The following is a 19,051-nucleotide window of genomic DNA, read 5'->3' on the forward strand; positions in this document are numbered from 1 at the left end:
TGAGTATGCCAGCGTATGCGACTCTAAAGTCGAACGGCTTCGGCGCTTGCGAGAACTAAATTTCGATTTGATAAAATAGTCAACACATAAGGCTGGCAAGAATGGCCGCTGTTCTAGGAAAGTTCAGAGCTTTACAGTCGGTGTTTGGCAAAGCAAATTTGCCAGCCCTTACCTCGACAAGGTATTTAGAACCATTGAGAAATAATTAAATCAAGTTAATTGCTGTGTTCGTTACGCATTTTTTTTACAGATGTAAAAAAATATCGAACGAATCTTACACGTACATACATATATATGTTCACAGATTCGTGGCAAGGTCGTCTGAACGTCAGGATACCAACGAGGGATGGCTAAGCAAACTTACGGTCAGAAAAATCGAGCCGACCAAAGAATCCCACTCGCGGATGCTATCGGATAAAGAAATAATATATGGGCTAAGCACGCATAATATACGTCCAAATTCTATGGACAAATACCTGGTCAATTAGTAAGTTTCGCCCGCCAATAGTAGTCATGTGACCTTTTCTCTGTATTTTTTTATGATCCACAATTGCCTAAAAGCTCCGAAATTTCACACATTTAGACAATTAAACGAATGGACGCTAGCCCGTAAATTAGACACGTTACAATTCGGCCTTAAATTATTGTAACAATACAGAACAGGAAACGGATATAGAATTTGTTGATTCTATTGTTAAAAATATCGTTCTCAGCGTTCTTGTTATCATCCATTTTTATACCTTGTTATGCAATTGGAAGGCAAAGAAATAGATAAGCGACTTATGGTTCAGACTCCAAAATAAAAACAACTCATTATGTTGCACAACATAATAGATTGTCAAGTCAATCAGTAGGGGAAACGTGTTTTGCATGACATCTGATGGACAAATTACACTGTTGCTATATTATTAAATGGATCGAAAGTAGGAATAAAAAACTTACATTAATTTCATTTCAGCCAAGAATATGTTAATCTTATTCATTCCAAGAAATCAGATCTACAATGCGATCTGATTGGTTCTTGGGTCGTCGAAGTCGGGGATATGGACCAGGCTTTGCATCTTTGGAGATATACAGGAGGCTACGAACGAGTTGATAGAACTCTGTCAACATTATCACAGAATGAGGTGAAATTATTGCTTCAATTTAATTGCCAATTCATTGAAATGTTATCGGTAGGATTAAATTTACCTTATATGTATTTTTTATCATGAAAATTTTTATATCCGTATACTACAGCCATCTACTGTTATTTTTACAGCAAAAGGCATTACATGTGATTTTCCTTAGTATTTGGGTTTTACTTGAACCTTAAGATCTTCAATTTATTAATTTATTTCATAAGTAACATTCACTACTCTGGATTCGATATAAATAAATTAATAAAATTATTAATGGAACTTTTTTGTTTCAGGCTTATCACAAGCTCATACAGGAGCAGGGCAGTTATCTGAGGTCCCGACATCTACAGTACCTGTTGGCGTTCAGTTTTTGGCCGCAGTTGGTGATGAGGGAGGGTCCCAACATATACGAAATCCGTAGCTATAGTTTAAAACCTGGTACCATGATAGAATGGGGTAACAATTGGGCACGGGCAATTAACTACAGACGTAACAATGATGAAGCATTTGCTGGATTCTTCTCACAGATCGGACGGTTATACAATGTCCACCATATTTGGGGTGAGGTTTTCTTTATTTTTTTAAACCTCTATATAGCAGGCTACACCTTGGGTCCCCTATTTCCCCAAAAGTCCCCTATTTTATTTCAGCCCCTATTAGCACTCTAAAACTGAAGGTTTCCTTTAAATGTACCCTAAAACAGTCAATTTTCCCCTACCCCCCTACCCCCCCCCCCCCCCCCCATTTTTACCAACCGGGTACTTTTTTTTTCATAAACTAAAATGGACAGAAAAAATCAATTTGATTACTTTAGAACAATGTTTATCAAAAATTAAATAACACATTGTGGAAATATAAACATTAGACCTCAGCATCAAATTAATTTTTTCAGACCATTATACTTTATGAAAAAAAAAGTAATTAAAAAACATCCACAACTTCAATGTATTTTACAGTCAAAATTTCAAGTGTGCCCCCTGTCTCGTGTTAATACTATGCGAAAATTTTTATATTTACAGGAAATTTTTTTTTTATAATATTAACATATCTTTGGGGTGCAAATGAAAAAATTACAAAACGAACAAAATAATGGGCACCCTAGTGTGAATCTAATTTTGTTCTATTTGGTCAATACTATAAAAAAATATTGGGACCCTAATACCCCCTATTTTCACGAAACTTCCTCATTTTCCCTAAAATTACCTGGCTTAAGTACTGTGAAGCCTGATATAGCTATTTGTTGAGATTAGTTGGATTGCAAAATTATGTTTCAATTTTTCATGCACCTGTAAAATAATTAATACCCATTCCATATAACAAGTTATAAAAAGATGAAAACTCACGTGGATGCATTTGGTTTGCAGCTTACAAAGACTTTCAAACGAGAAAAGAAACCCGTGAAAGTGCTTGGCGGTCTCCGGGATGGGATAACTGTGTTGCATACACAGTGCCCCTCATCAGAGAAATGCATTCTCGTATTCTGAGACCTGTATCATTTTCGCCTACAAAGTAATTACTCTGTAAATGCCATAAGGTGAAATTATTTGCATTTGTACAATACTTATTACCCATTTACCTACCTACCTACCTACCTATCTATCTGTGTATATCATAAATTATAATACCTACTGTAATATTGTTGAAAAATTGTAATATTGTACACCTCGGATAAATAATGTAGAAATTGAAGAATACAGTGGCTACGACTCGACTAGTGAAGAATAGTTGCTCATTACTTAAGTATCATTAAGTATATAATAACAGCATACCCCTGGCGTCTGTTCTCAATACATTAGATTGTGAATGAGTGTTAAAGTGTAATGAGCCTTAAAGAAAACAAAACTTGTATGTTTAAAAAATATGAAATATCCGCAAAAAACACGTTGTCCAACATTCTTTACCCTCTGTTCAAGTAAATGCTTTTTCTTCAGAGTGGCTAATCATTTTTGTAGAATGATTTCCATGATATTTCCAGGTTTTTCAGAACCAAATTTATCTTATTTTTCGATTTCAAATTAATTGGTAGACCAGGACAACCGATGATTCATTGATTTCATAAAACAAAAATATGTCTCAATATCATTGATTTACTGTAAATATTGCTAGTTCCGTAACTTAATATATTGGCAACTCCTATTGAATGATACATTTACCTTACCTAGCGTGATACAAGTAAAGATTGAATATTACGTCGCAACTACAAAGACTGCATGTGATAGTTTGTTGAACATATATTATCCGTTTCATGAAAAAAATGAACAATCACTGATGTAATGAATTATGATGCTTATTACTCACGAACGAAGCTGGCAACTGGCAGTAGCATTCTTTGTGTGCTATGTAATGATTCACCTTCCTTTTTCTCTGCAATAATAGATTTACAGTTTGAAATTCTAGTGTAATTGAAGTAGCTGAGTTTGTCTGAACTGGAAACTCATCTCTATGTTTATACCGATATTCAATTACGTTGACAAACATTTGTTTTGAAGGAAAATGTCGCTAAGGAAACTGCGGTTTGACAAGATCCAGAGTGACATATGATTTGATATTTTCAATTTTTATTATCTAATCAGCATAGTGGTTTTGAGTGGCTGAAGTGCATGTAACAAACGTTGGTCTAATTGTTTTAATGTAGCACACGCTCACTCTGCCCCATCCATCAGTTTAGTTAAAAAATGTATTTATACTCTACCTAAACTTAAAAATAAAAATAATTAATTATGATAATAATTATTATAATTATTAAGACCGACGATACATCGGATTACTGACAATGCGTGCGTTGCTTATTCATTTTTTTTTCTTGATTGGTTACTTGCTATAAAGGTATTGGTTTTCTTTAGTTTAATTATATATGTATATAATAATAGAGAATATTTATCTATACTCGTATGTACCTATTTCTGTTTATAATCAAGTATATGTTTATGTTACTTTTTTTACGTGAGCATGTATGACCATACGATAAGCTCACAAATTAGATTCACACAGGGCCCATGATACACAAATAGGGAACACGTTACAATTGCTAAGTATGCGGATTAAGGTTTCTATTGTTACTAATCATGTAAGTTTTCATGTTTGTGAATTAACAGAAATATACTAAATTTATCTCCATCATAGAGATACAGGTGTTTATATCTGGAATATGATATTTATGAAGTTGAAGTTACAGATATTCTATTCACTTCACATTATATGATTAGTGGAATATATATGAATAAATAAACTTGGCAGGTAAGCTGGCTTCTGAGGAAGCAAGCATGAGTCATGATGATTGTTATAAATAAATGACTGAACATTTTTCTAATTCGATGTGTACTGGAGTTGGTGCTAAATACATTTTTCACCTCCTTTCATATGTTATTTTTCGTGCTCAAATACAGCTTTCAGTGAGGTTACTCAGTGTGACTTGATATTATTGAGATTCCAGTGTTTTTCAAAATTCACTATTATGTATTCATTTTGAACTTGAAGACGAAAAAAAATCGGTAACAAACAATCTACTGATCAATAATATTCACAGGTCAATTAAGACTGTTCGAGATCAATGGAATGAAAGAAAATCGACATTTTGATCACCAAAGGCATCATTCTTTAGGCATAAAAGATTATGGAATAGGACATAATGTTAATTTTGAAAAATTTGTGTACCAAATCTAAACACCATTATTCTGGTATTCATTTATGGAGCTGTTGCTGCTACAGTAAAAAGAATAAAATGTAGTTGTAAGATGTTGAAAAAATAAGCAACATAATTTGTCACGTTACTTTAGTTGCATGATATTAGATATGTTCCTAAAATTAAATTAAGAGCACCCGTTTTGGTCTAACAAGTGGAATGAATATGCTGATAACGGAACAGGCTGGTGAAAATTCGATGAACCGTGAGTTTACAACATTGCAATGCTAACGTTATCCCTTTTTGTTGCATCGTAGTGACAGTTTTACGATAAAGTGCTACAACCAAAAAATTGGTTTTCAACTTGGGCCCTCAGGCTTAGTTTTCTATAACTTTCTAGACCTCGGTTTACATAAAAAATACCGCTACGTGAAACGAAATTACAATTTGCCTAGTTAAAGCCTGATACTGCGTTGAAGCGTAACTTTGGAGAGTATCTGTAAACATCACTGTCTACAAGTTCTAGTCGACTTACCTAAAGTTCCATTTCGTAACAATAAACATAGCAAACAAATATTTACAAATGCTGACAACATCGAAAATTGATATTCCAAAGTGGTAATTTTTACTAAATTCAAATAATAGTTACTATTGAAATGGAATTAACTTTCTCATGTATAACCGCAGTACAAGATTAACAATTTGTGCTACATATAAAACCCGATTTCTTAAGTTGCAGATCGAATGGTTTTATCCGTAATTAAAAAGTAATAGAAAAGATGATTCTACAATACCAATAAGGAGTAATCGATTTCATATTATAACATTTCTTTTCTGTTTTTAATTTTCATCAATTGCATTCAAATGAAAACTACGGAAATCGATACGTTAATAGCACGAGTTGATCTTAGCATCTGTGAAACATGTTGAGACGTTTGCAAAATAGTCCATTAACTGACAACAAGTTCTAAACTCTCCTACATTTTCCACTGCATACGGATTTACATCAATTTCCTTTATTATTACTTTTCACTTTAATAGTGTATTATGTTTAGCGTGTTTTTGTATATGTACATATCGCGCCACTCTAATGGTAGTAGCTTCAGTTGATTGTGACAATTTTGACAAGCATCATGCACTGAACACATATCCGAGCCAATTGCGACCTCCATGTTCTCTTTGCAAAGACTTATATCACAATAATTGAACACATAATTGAATAATTCATTAATAAATATTGTATACATACTTCTCACCTCCTCAATTGCATCTTTGCAAACGACCCATTTATCAAGTTAGTGTAGTGACAATCTTTTATCATTAAACCCAGCCAACTTTCGCATCGTAAAGTCTGTCTTTTCAGTTGCAAATACTCGATAACTGACATGGCTTTGACAATTAGCATATTGTCAAAGTAATTAAATAAGTACTCACTCAAATGAAAAATAAGAATAATCTTAATAAACGTGAATTATAAACTGATAGGATCATATTGCACAAACATTTTTTCCCCCATTTTATATTTAGTTTTTAATTGATAGCTTGAATTCATTCAATAGTTTGTCGATTTCGATGTTTGAAATTAATACAACAGGTCAATTTTTTTTAACTGTCTTTAACTGTCTTTATTTTGTCATCGAGTTTTACCAATTTTTTTTCCAGACAAGGAATCTCATAACTACGGTAGCTGTGAACATCCGCTAACCGTTTCAAATAACGTTTTAACGGACTTCAGTTTCTTTCAAGTTCTAAAGCAAATAAAACTAACAAACAAGCAAATGAACGAAGTCAATTAGAAATGGTAACAATTTTATCACTATTTTTGCAAAGTGTAGTGATTACGTAATCAAATATACTGAATATGCGTATATTAATTTTTGCAATCAGTCAAATTTCTGCTTCTTCATCTTGCGTTAAAACTGTCACAATCATCTGACGTTGTATTATTTATTGAATTAATGAATTAGATAAAAGATATATAACAAATACAGGTAGTAGACATACTAAGAAATGAAGGAAGGGAACAGGAAGGAAAGGGAAGGAAAGGAAAGGAAAGTCACAGTATGGTTCAAGAGTATAAAATTGGAAAGTGTACTGGATATCAAAGTAAACATGAGACGTTTACTATAGATTATATCATGCATCGTAAGTATTGCTGTGAATCATACAATATTCTGTGTTTCTGATTTTACGCAAGTCTTCTCAGATGAATATGGTCAAAATAACAAATAAAAATCAAAAATATGTGTACATGTACGTAATATGTTTGCTGATCAAGTCTTACTTTCACACCTTGTACAGTTTCAATGTTTACACGATGTGGCATTGGAAGACGTACAGAAAGTACAAAAAATATATGTAAAAAACAAAACTGTAGTTACGGAAAAGTTATAAAAATATCAAGTTTAGTACGTTTTGTTTTAATACCTTTACAGTAGCTTTGCACAACCACACCCTACTCATTTAGAATATCAAGTAATTATCGAGGTGGGGTTTTTAGAGACATGAAATATAATGAATGATTCTCAACTATCTTAGCAAATCGTACTAGGAAGTTAGTTGTTTGAATGAAGAAAGGTTTAAAACGTGTGAAAACTTAGTTCGTTTGTACATATAAAAGGGCTTTGTATTGTTTACGTTTGGATTTGATCAGGGCTAACAATTCAAATAATAAATTATCCCATGTTCAACCTAATATCCAGCAGTAATTTCCTGTTCTCTTAGGTATTGGTGCAGGCACAACGAATTGACAACCATTGTTTATAAGTTAGCAAATATTTAGGAGGTCAATTCAAGAGCACAAACTGCAGTCAGACGTATGTTATATAATAGTTAAGATTAGAGGCTATTCGGGGGGAAGGATGTAGAGCTATTACTGTGAGCCAGACTTAGCATCGAGCCACTAAGGCTCTCGTCATCGGGATAAGACTCTTTTGATGCCTCTGCTATCGCCAGTGCACTGTAAGAACACAGAAGGTTTACAAACGATAATTGAGATGGTCGATCAAGAGTTTTCTGATGTAATTAAAGACTGGTCAACTCAATATCGAATTTTCAACGAACCACACGTTCTCTACACTTAAAAATCTTCTCATATACTCGGCCAGGACTAAATTTACAAGCTTGTTTCAAGAAAATGAAACAGCGATTCGTCATATTTTGACCTTATACTCTTCTCAACTACCAACTGAAAATTTTACTGCAGTTACGTGACAATGCAATTTTTTGAAGAGTTTTCTTTCTTCATTAATGGCAATTTATTCTGGTAATATTTGTTGTTATTAAAAATATTTCTTTACCTGTTATACAAGATCTAGACTTATTTTTTAGATTCGGTAGTTGATTATGCCTTGAAATATTGGTCAGTTAAAACATCAATACAGAAAACGTCGGATGTGAGGCAAGAAAGTAAGAGATTTGTTTGCTGATTCTGATACACGTATTATCTTAAAACATAGGCAGGCTGCAGAGAGCAATTCCCTATTCACTGTTACTATAGTTTTGAATGCAAGGTAGTATATTTCTCTATCGTATAACCGCACAAAAGACTTTACATACTACTGTTTAAAAAAACTTTTCGTGAAAATTATCGTATTATCCAACTACAGGAAAATATTCCGGTCCATGAGGAATGACTATAATCCCTTATCAATGTAGGACATTAGCTAAGTTCTTTTTTTTCCCCTAATGTTATTTATATCAGCCGTAAAATTTTCAAGTTTCTTATCTTTGTAAAAAAACTTAGAATAGTGGATGAGATTAACAAAAAAAAAAAAAAACGTTTAAGGAAATAGATATTTGTCGCAGAATGTCATAAAAAAAATTCCGAAATATTGAAATGACTTTCGACATTTTAACTTAATCGTTTCTATATCTACAAACGAAGGGTTTAAGAAATAAATCATAATTATACCAATGCAGCCAGTGTAAAAAATTAAAAAATCTAAGATCTTGAATTACTTATTGTATTGAAATAAACATCTGTAAAGATATTTCAGGTTTGTGAAAACTAGTAGTGAAATTACAAATGGTCAGTGAAATATCTAGCAATTTCTCAGTAAGATAAGATACGTACCTAAAGCCAATTCTGGCACTCTCTTCATCAAATTGTTGCAGCTCTCGTTCCTGTCTTTCATGGAGCAAACGGATTCGTTCACTGCGTTCCTGTAAGAACTGCTGCGTTTCCAGCTCCATTTTTTGTTCAAGAAGTGCTCGCCTTACTGAAACGCGATCTTCCAATTCAAGTCGCTCTCGATTTCTCTGAGCCTCAGCTTGCATTTTATTCTTTGACTGATATGCCATCAGAATTTCTAACTCATAATTTAATCTCTCCTGTAAGAAAGGTATATTGTCATTGTGCATTGTAAATTTAAGATATTGACTAGTAAATCAATCAATTTTTTTCGAGCACCATATGGTACTAATAAGAGCGTCATGAACTATTAGGAATTGTTTACTAACAATAAGATACATTTACCAAATAGATCAACAATAAATTATTGGACAGTGTGCAATTCTATGCATATTAAAAACTGACCTTGAGCTGATGACATTCAACTTCTTGTGATTCATCCAATCGAATACTTTGTTTTTGTAACATTTCAGCGATGCTTTGTTCATATTGATCACCCAACAGAGCAAGCTTCCGTCTCTGCTCTTCTTTCAGTTTTTTAATCACTGCTTTCTGCTCATCTTTGGCAGTGGTCTGTAATATCTGTGTTTTGAGCGCTTTATACTGACGTGTCTGAATTTTGCATGTCTCTCGAAATTGTTTGCGTATTTGCATTTCCTTTTGCTGCAATTTGACAGTGGGATTAGCTTTTAATCGTTGTTTATAAATTCAATTTAGCCTATCAACAATTCTTTGACGCCGTAACGAAATTATTTACGTAGCTAGTAGCTTTTCTCATTTACGCACTCATCGAGTGGTCAATTGTTCCTGCTTTATCCTTATTGTGTACAAAAATATAGAACCAATTAAAAAATGAAGTTATCTTTATAGCAATAAGGATGTACCATGGTGTCCAGTAAAAAATCCGTAACAAATTCAAGGACATTTCCAGGAAATTTCGAGGCCATTTTCAGGTTATCCAAGGACATTCAGAAAAATGATGATTGTTACCTAAATATTAACGTAGTGTATAGACAAATCAGAGAATTCGTGAACTGTGACGGCAGAGGGCAGTGTACAAAATCGAAGCGAGATATACATTATTTCTACTATAACCTGTTAGTAGGGAGAAACGAAGAACACGTATCGAGACGGTAATCCACTTCTTAAAAACAGTTACTTAGTGAACACAAAGAAATATATCATTTGCAGCAAACCTTAAAAATAGAATATTTACAAGACACACGAAATAATTCAAGGATATTTCTAGAACCTTTGAAGTACAAAGCAAAATTGAAGGATTTTTCCAGGACCTCAAGGACTTCCAGGACCACTGGACACCATGTGGCATAACAGTTGGATAATAAGTCGTGAGGACGATATTGTCTTCAAAATAAAGCAATAGTTTGGTTTTAAACAGTTAATAAAAAAAGAATGTAAAAGAAAAAAGATTCAGAAAGACATTACATAGGACATCATTAAACATGGATGACAAATCGATAGAAAAAATGAATGAAAATACCTTCAGACTTTTGGGTTGTTGTTTAAGTTCGAGTGCATGCTTCTTGCGTAAATCACGTTCAGCCCGCTGCATATAGTCCTGTTGATTGGACAATTCCGTGGTATGCTGCCGTTGCACCTGTTCCTCCCGAAGTGCATGTACTGCTCTTTGTTGTCTGTATTCGAGTTCCTGAGTTTTTTCATGGTGACGCAGTAGCATTGCGTGAGCTTGTTCAAGCTGCTGCTGTCTTTTATTCAGCTCCTGTGGGATAAATAGTTGCAGTTCGATAACTACAGAAAATCTACCAACAATACACTTTCTGTACATTTATTGAGATCGAGCCAAGCTCCATCTATGAGGGTTTGGGGTGATAATTGAATAACTTAATTCTGGTCTGATTATGAGCAAATGTCATTAGAGAAAAGGTACAAACCTCTCTTAAGAGTTCCTGCTCCAGACTATGGAAAATGAGTAATTTTTTTCTACGAAATTTACGAATCTCGAGATCAAGATATTCGCGTTGTCCTCTAGCAAGTCTTTGCTCGTCTTGAGCTTCCATCTGCCGTAAACTATCTTTATGACTTTGTAGTGTAGCATCCCGCTGTCGCTTTGGTGTCACTTCATCTTGCGATAGCTCCCTCTTCCATCGTTCCTTATAAGCCTATAGAAATATAAAGTCTCAGAATAAAGAACTTCATGCAGAGGCGTGAATCTTCACGAGGTAGAATAATTAGAGTAATGACAATGAAAACTCAAAGTTAAATTGCAAATTATCACGATCTGCTGAAACATTGATTACGCGGATGTAATAAAGCTCCATAAACTTTTACCTTGTAGTCACGTTTTTGCTGAGCTTCCAACGCTTTGCGGTCAGCCTCTTGCCGGCTGGATATTTCTTTCTGCAATTTCTTCTCTGCATTTTGATTTTGCTTTAATTTTCGCTCCAACTCCTGAAGATGTCTGAGTTGCAATTTCTCTAACTCTTTGCTAAACTGTTGAAGTAAGGTTTCGTATTCTTTGTCCAACAATTGCTTGTGCGACTCAACCTCCATTTTACAACGTTCCTCTAATTTTACCTGAAAACAATGGCAAATGAACATGGTAAACTGTCCATTTGTAAGAGAAAAGTACCCATTCAATATCGAGAAAAACAGTTGTTGTTAGTAGTAAAAAATAAATGTTAGTAGAATATAGGGAGAGTAAAGACATTCCAAAGAGAAGTAGCCAAGAAATAATAGATAGAATATTACACATTAGAAAGAATTATGTAAAATTTCACGAGCCATCAGACACTAAATTTTAAGCGTAAGAATTACTTACCAGAGCACCTTGATGTTCTCGTCTCATTCGTTTATAGCCGCTCATTTGCTCATGCATTTCTTCCTGCATATGTTCCTTTTGTTGTTTGGTGACTATTGATGTAGTTCTAATAGTGGCAAAGTTATTAGCACCATGTTCAATTAGATTGGCAGTAACACCAGCTGAAATCTTATGACGATTCCTCACAGAACCAGTCGAGTATTCATTTGAATCAGCAATTGGCAGCGGTAAGCTATTGGTGGAGGAACTTTGAGAACTTGCTGAAACACCCATTGAATGAATCGAGTGCTCCGACGTTATAGAATTGCTCTTACTACTGTCACCACCTGTCTGCTCGTCAGGTGTGTCTGTAACATCATTATAAAGTTTTATGTGTATGATTTAACTGCCTACAAGATAATCAGGTTACAATTGTTTACTCGTATAGAAATTTTATCGACCAGTAAAAGTGAACTGTAGTTTTGAGAAAATACAACTTACAATATAAATTTATTTGAACAGTGACTTTGCAAATAAAATATGATCTTCAATGTATTACATTCATATTATGTTTTGTTATCGATTGGAATCCTTTATTGATTTACAACAATTCGGTTATCGCTCAAAAGTTTGCAAAACTAAAACCGTAATTGTAGAGGATTGCATGAGTGAATCATAATGCAACTATATTGGAATAATGGTGACTGCAAACAAGATTCGAGATTTCTATTTATACTAAGGGAAAATTATTATTATATTCTTAATGTTCAAAAAAACGCTGTCGTTAACTGGAAGAATGATTCACATTCTGATTTGATAACTAAAATCACTACTAAGTACACCAATCCACGCTCTAGGTCAAAATTTGACACATGACGAATCTAAAAATTTTGCATTCGTTTGTTTCAGATGGTTTAGTTACCAACTTAGCCAACAGCCAACATCAAGCTCTTAGCATTAAATTTTTTATGAAAAATTACAGAATAGTGATGATAAAAATAGTACATTTCGATAGTTAGTAAGGAAAGGTTTTTTCACCAAACTAGCCCTAATGAATGGTAGTGAGCAGAACTATTGAGTACGTAATTGAGACATTAAAACATACTGAAAAAAATAATTGTGTATGACATATCATATGGTTCTGTACTCAATTGGTAGATATATAATTTACACGAAAAATGATGAATAGAAAAAGTAATCGTACCATCAGCATCTCCAACCGTACTTTCGGTTTCACAAGCATCAATCATCAGTATTTTCTTCATTTTCCGATAGTTGAGATTATCCAGTTCCCTCACGGCAGCTTTTGTTCTCTGAATCAGGTCGATCAAGACGTGCGGAGAACGTGTTCTAGTCACAAATTGATGCTATAGATTGAGGAAAGTGAAATTAATAAGCTTGCACACTTTCTCTGTTATAATTACAGTCAGTTTTGATATTACTCATGGACTTTAAAATAGTAGGTCACAAATGAGTTGACACAAAATAAAATTGAAACTGGAACTAGTAAGCTATTAAGAATCCTTACTACAGATAGCAAAACATAAGATTCATATTATGAAGTCCTACTGATAGGACTTTCATTGTTCACTCAAACCTAGGAATAAACTTAAAGTTTTTAATAAAGTCCCGGATAAACGGGATTGCAAATTTATGAATGTGAACTTCAACGTTCTCTTATAAATTGTGCTGAAGTAATTTTGGTTCCACTCATTACGTTTTACCGCTATCAAAAAACCATTGATAAGCACTGTTTCTGGTAAAATGAGTATTTAGAAAAGCTAAGGGAACAATAGGCTATAAATGATTTTGAAACAAAACGAAACCTGTCATTAAACTTGAACGTTAAAAATATCCACTGCTAAACTTACCGACAGCAACTTGCCCGAAGTACGTCTTTCAATTGGATTTTTAGTTAAACATACTTCTACAAAGTTTCGGAATAGATCTGTCCAATCTGGTGAATTTAGAGTCGGAGTATCATTTTGAGCAATATGATACAAAGCACTCATGGCATTCATGTTAAAGTAAGGTGGTTTTCTTTCAGCTGAAACAGATATGCCCAGTGTCAGAGGATTCAATCTATTAATTATATTCATAGTCAGTGCCCAATCAAATTATATCAGTAGTTTTAAACAACCTGAACAGTATGCTAACTAAAGAAATTAATAGGTGAGGAAAGATTTGCGAATTTACCTAATTCAATACACGTGATTCCTAATGACCAGACATCCACTTTCCCATCATACTGTCCTTCATCCATGGCTAAAATAACTTCGGGAGCCATCCAATACGGTGTGCCTACAAAGCTGTTAGCTGGGCACTTGATGCTGGCAGATCCAAAATCAGCCAGCTTTACCGTACCATTTTCAGTCAGTAGAATATTTCCTGCTTTTACGTCTCTATGGATTCTCCCTAAGGAATGAAGATAGTGTAAGCCTCGAAGAACGCCTTCGCAGATTGCAGATATCTCATCTTCTTTGAGAGGCCGTTTATGGACTTCTATTATATCAGATGCTGAGCCGAGGCAATATTCCATCACAAGCTGGTAAATCAATATCATTATTTCAATTTATTAATCTCCTTTATCAATTGTTGGGTACAGCAAAAAAATATCTTACACACTTCTAAAATGCAAATCACGGCCCTAACAATAACATTAACAATAAAACTCATTTAATGATTAAATCAGAGTTAAAAATCTCAACGATTTGATTGGTGCACATATTTTCATCGCATGCGGTGTAATCAAGTTTTCACTCCACATCCTGCCCACATTAAAAAAAAACTCTCGATTACAAGGAATCGTGTACAATACAGAACTTGTGTGTTAGTATTGACTTTAAATTAGTTATACACAGTAATGTCAGTTTGGTCTACTTTTGGGAAAAACAATCTCATACCTCAAAGGCTTTAAAAAAAGCTCCATTATTTACAAATTTTTAAAGTACGTCTTATACCTGTATGGTAGATATAATATGTCAAGAACCATTTGACTAATTTTTTAAACTCTTTTCGGGCAATACAAGACAAACTTCTAATCGACTGAATCAAATTTGCTGTACAATATACAACCTAGGTATATCTAGAATGATTTATCGTTACTTGATTCAATGGACGTGTTAAACCCTGTGGCATCCTGAAATTATATAAAATGACGTTGTTCAGATATTTACCCATGCAGTGTGATCTCTGAGGTAGCATCCTTTGTATTCAATAGTATTGGGATGGTTGAGTTGTCGAAGAAATCGAATTTCCTTGAGAATATCCTGCCATTTCTCGACAGTCTGTTTGCCGAGATAAGACATTTTTTTGATAGCAACAATTTCCCTCGTGACGAGGCATCGCGCGTAATAAACTGCTCCGAAGCTACCATGCCCAATTTCACGCAGATCCTCAAATATTTTCTCCGGATCATTTTTCTCAAATAACACAGCTATTTCGGGGTCCTTCAGGCTACCGGGCCTGGGAAAAGCTGGCATAGTAGCAGACGTCCTGTATGGGTGGCCGAGGCCTTCTCCACAGTTCACACCTGCTTATCACCGTATCCTTTTCTTTTCCTCGAGCCCCTCCAGTCTCAATTAAATCTCTGTCAGTCTCGTTTCCAAACCATCATTTTACCTATGAAAATTTTGAAAAATGTCAATTAGAATTTAAAAAAAAATTCTTCACAAAATTAATGTTTTTAAAAGATATTTTAAAACCAGTGTTCGTATTTCACATCTACAATTCAGAAATTTTACGAATTGTTTTCTTTTGAATAATGGAAATGTCCATGAATTTCAGTGATGAATAATTCTTCCAAAATTCTAGGCTTTTTAGATATAGCAAAATTTTTCCTCTTTTCATTTATAAGAAAATTCTTTGGTTTACAAGGATACACCTACGCAACAGCACTACTAATTTGTTTCAAAGTAACAAATATTTTGCCATGCTTGAAGGAAGGTTTGTTCTAAAAATAATTTATTATTGAATTTAATTTTACAGTTTTAAATTATGCGTAGTTTTTCTTGTTACAAGGAACAAAATTAAGACACATATTAATTGGAGCTGAAAAACATTTTGTTTCCGTTATATACTACTGTCTATATATTATATAGACATGAACTTAAAAAAAAAATCCAGTCACTATCTTAATGAGCAACAACTTTATAGTCTGATTAAAAATTTCTGCGAATCTGATCTTTGACTAAGATCAATTTCATTAAAAATAAATAACCAGGACATAATTGTGAGCTTTGTTATATAGTACGAGAAAAGTGAAAAGTAAAATTATGAGTTGGCATAATGTATAAATTCAGTGGCTTACAGATAGTAAAGCAAAAGAGCAAGGATTGTGTTACTTTTCCTTAATGTGGTGTGTATAAGTATAAATTCTTGCGTTCAAGATTATTATGCATATGGTTTATTAAAATTTTCTAATTATATCCTTAGCAATAAGTAGAGGATAAATGATGTATAGAAATTATAAGTCCATTAAGCTTCACTTCATAAAAGTGTTATTACACAAAAGGAATCATTTATCTGCGATGTAACTTTAGAAGAAAAACAACAAGGAAATAATTGCACATTTAAATAATCGACACTTATTTAAGACGAGGATATGAAGCTAATTGTGAAACCCCAAGTGCTCAGTACTACGAAAACTGTGTTCAAACGCCTTTAGTAGAGTTCAAAATCTGTATTGGAACAAGATATGATGATAAGAATATGAATATGTAGCTCAGAATTAACAATTTATTGGCAAAAACAATATTATAAGTATACTACGGAGTGCGAGATTATGAATATGAATGAATTCATATCTTTGAAGTACGTTTATAACAGTTTAGAGACACTAGCTACTCTCGAGTACAACATAATGAATTTCTTATCAACGGGTGAGTAGAGTGATTTACGTATTCTGTTAAAACACTTTTTATAAATCATTTCAAATGAATCATAATAAATAATTTGCATAGCTACATCATTTTCAGCATGGTAGGATGTATCTAGTGTACAGTATGATTGTGTGTCCCAAAAAATTACAGAATGATTATTTAAATGGTGTAAACTGGAGAAGCTGGTAATTTAATTTTTAAGACCTGTTTTTTTATTTCAGTTTTCCTACAAAATTGCAGTGATCACGGTTTGAAGTATTTCCTCCAATGCCAAAAGCATATCTGATCGTTATCATTTTCACACACTGTCCATCCTTTACAAATTATCTGACAGATTTTTCATTTAGCTCCTCAATCGATTAAAGAAATCTTTGACCTAAAATAATGATTGGTTTTAAGTGTGACTCTTATCCTTTGTTGAAAGAATATATTAACGTGCAATTGTTGTAAAATTTTTTAACCAGCAAAGTTGGCCCAAGTGAAAGATGAACTGACTACGTTTCGTTTTTATCGACAAGATCTTCGAAAATTAATTATTCAATTATCAATATTTTTACTAACTGAAATGAAGAAAGCCTGCTACATTTTTAGTTAAACTTCAATACAAAAATCATAGAGATCAAATTTATTGCTTTGTTCAGGCACGAACTGTTAACAAACATACACATCTCTAATCATTGGGATGAGAGGTTAAATGATGTTGTCACATTCAACACCTGAATGAAGCGGTAAATTTGGACAAGGGAATTTTTCTACTAGAGTTTTAATAAATCCATAATGTTAATGATACTGAAACTAGCAAGTAATACGTCTGGAAGACTTTCAGGGAATGAGCAAAAGATAAAATTTCAAGGAATATATTTGAAAAAGTTCCGTGAATGATCCTGTCAACTTTCATCGTTTGGTCATCCCCTGGAACCTTTCCGCCTGTATTACCTGCCAGTTTCAGTTTTATGTAATGTTATTGCAGAGGAAATGAATGAGAATTACTAATAAAGATAAATTGAATTCTGAAAGGTTAGATCACTGAAACCCAAATCAAAGTGGTTTAGCTACCCTTTGATTTATGAAAATTAAATATATCAATGTTATCAGGATAAGAAAATTACACAATAACGTAATTTCTCCAACGACTTGCATATCTTTTTTTTTTTTACATCAACACATTTTGGCCAACCTCAATAAAACTGGAAAAAAAACGATTGTAGTAACTTCTATTTTCCTTTGAATGATCAGTTTTTAAAATGAGTTTCCACATAGACTATAATTTGCGATAAGAAGTACTTCAATATTTTCTTATTGTGTCAAGAAGTTCGTCATCAGACTGCTTTTCGTTTGGGTCCACAATCTATAACTATAGGCTTCATTTAGAAGTAATGTGTGAAGAAAAAAAATTCGTGTTTATAATAATTCACTGGTAACTGAGAACGAATGAACGGAATAATAATTGATTATTACAGTGCTGGGAGAGATTAGGCTTCGCAGGCAGGTTTCACGACGGGGTTTCCTCTAATTTGTGTCACAGGCGGCACAGGGAAAAAGTGATACTATTAAGGAGCAAGTGTTTACCAAATATTCGGAAGACGAAGAGGCAGACGAAACGTTCTTCAAAGCAGTTGATTGCTGTTAATAGAGAATATTTTGACTTAAATGTAGTCTAATGTTATTATGCATTGCCCACGTCATTTGCGTGAATGTGACACATATCCTGAACTGTTGAGGCAAGGCTTGGTCAGCAGCACACACGATCATTAGGAGACGATATTTAATGTCGAACAAACCCCGTGAAAAACGGCGACGAGCTACTCGGAAGAGTGTTAGGCGGAGACTACAACAATTGGAAAGTGTTTTCGGAAATAGTGGCGAGAGGCTCGAGGGTGGCGAGAGGGTGGAAAAGGGTTTTGATAAAAGAAATTCCGGAGATTGAAATGCGGGTGTAAGGAGGGTTGGGTCTCGGGAAGTGAGTGAGTAGTGAGGTCGACGACAATTTGTCTTGACTGGAGAAGGTGGACCCCTTCGTGCGGGCCGAATTCTTTTTAGATTTTGATAACCCGAACTCGGTGTAAAAATCGAACACACATACTCGCCTAGGCATACGCACATCCATACACCCAGAAAGGGGAGGTGGGGGGGAAAGAAAATTTGTGTAGCAGATAGCCGCGACAGTATACAATACACTCTCGCAAAAGTATTCACCTTCAAAATGGCGAGTGTACAAGCATGCGCGCAATACAAAATAGTTTAGACGACGTCCCTCCTTCTGTTCGACGATCCCGAACGCATATTACCTTTGTCGGCAGCTTCGCGAGGCATTCGGTTATTTTACTTTGTATTTGAGTTTCGGTTAACGCCGGAAATCACACGCCCCGAACCTATCACATATACACACACGATACAGTTTTAACTCTCCGATAGTACCAACAATACGCGAATACCGCACTTGACTAGATCCACGATAAATTTGCTAAGTTTTTGACGCCTTTTCACGAGCACCGTGCCCCCGTATATTGATATGGA

At 34.1% G+C, this 19,051-nt stretch overlaps 2 protein-coding genes across 6 annotated transcripts; one reads left to right on the forward strand and one right to left on the reverse strand.

Moving 5' to 3' along the window:
• Positions 1-23: 23 nt before the first annotated feature.
• Nipsnap (protein nipsnap) lies at positions 24-2,843 on the forward strand. Its single transcript, XM_046618273.2, has 5 exons — positions 24-181; positions 305-487; positions 959-1,127; positions 1,415-1,682; positions 2,486-2,843. The coding sequence occupies exons 1-5, from the start codon at positions 102-104 to the stop codon at positions 2,632-2,634; spliced, it is 849 nt and encodes a 282-aa protein (XP_046474229.1). The 5' UTR covers positions 24-101; the 3' UTR covers positions 2,635-2,843.
• Positions 1,502-19,046, reverse strand: Tao (Serine/threonine-protein kinase Tao). Of its 5 annotated transcripts, none has more exons than XM_069134604.1 (12): positions 18,731-19,046; positions 14,831-15,275; positions 13,851-14,199; positions 13,526-13,701; positions 12,859-13,021; positions 11,676-12,022; positions 11,186-11,461; positions 10,789-11,016; positions 10,377-10,616; positions 9,281-9,448; positions 8,819-9,075; positions 1,502-7,702 (listed from the first exon to the last, which is right to left on the reverse strand). In XM_069134604.1, the coding sequence occupies exons 2-12, from the start codon at positions 15,134-15,136 to the stop codon at positions 7,582-7,584; spliced, it is 2,631 nt and encodes an 876-aa protein (XP_068990705.1). In that variant the 5' UTR covers positions 15,137-15,275; positions 18,731-19,046; the 3' UTR covers positions 1,502-7,581. The 5 variants fall into 5 exon arrangements, with proteins under 5 accessions (XP_068990705.1, XP_046474220.1, XP_046474219.1 ...); XM_046618264.2 differs by having other exon boundaries at positions 9,281-9,538; positions 18,823-19,045; XM_046618263.2 differs by having other exon boundaries at positions 9,281-9,538; positions 18,731-19,045.
• Between the last annotated feature and the right edge of the window lie 5 nt (positions 19,047-19,051).

Source organism: Neodiprion pinetum, chromosome 3 (genome assembly GCF_021155775.2).
Source record: "Neodiprion pinetum isolate iyNeoPine1 chromosome 3, iyNeoPine1.2, whole genome shotgun sequence".
NCBI classification, from domain to species: Eukaryota; Metazoa; Arthropoda; class Insecta; order Hymenoptera; family Diprionidae; genus Neodiprion; species Neodiprion pinetum.

Bases quoted from the DNA above. Each gene is read 5' to 3' on its own strand.
- Nipsnap (XM_046618273.2), top strand. From the start codon at position 102: ATGGCCGCTGTTCTAGGAAAGTTCAGAGCTTTACAGTCGGTGTTTGGC. The intron at 182-304 runs GTATTTAGAACC...ATATGTTCACAG, and splicing joins CCAGCCCTTACCTCGACAAG to ATTCGTGGCAAGGTCGTCTG. The intron at 1,683-2,485 runs GTGAGGTTTTCT...TTTGGTTTGCAG, and splicing joins CAATGTCCACCATATTTGGG to CTTACAAAGACTTTCAAACG.
- Tao (XM_046618264.2), bottom strand. From the start codon at position 15,136: ATGCCAGCTTTTCCCAGGCCCGGTAGCCTGAAGGACCCCGAAATAGCT. The intron at 13,702-13,850 runs GTAAATTCGCAA...TATCTGTTTCAG, and splicing joins AATCACGTGTATTGAATTAG to CTGAAAGAAAACCACCTTAC. The intron at 7,703-8,818 runs GTACGTATCTTA...GTGTTCTTACAG, and splicing joins AGTGCCAGAATTGGCTTTAG to TGCACTGGCGATAGCAGAGG.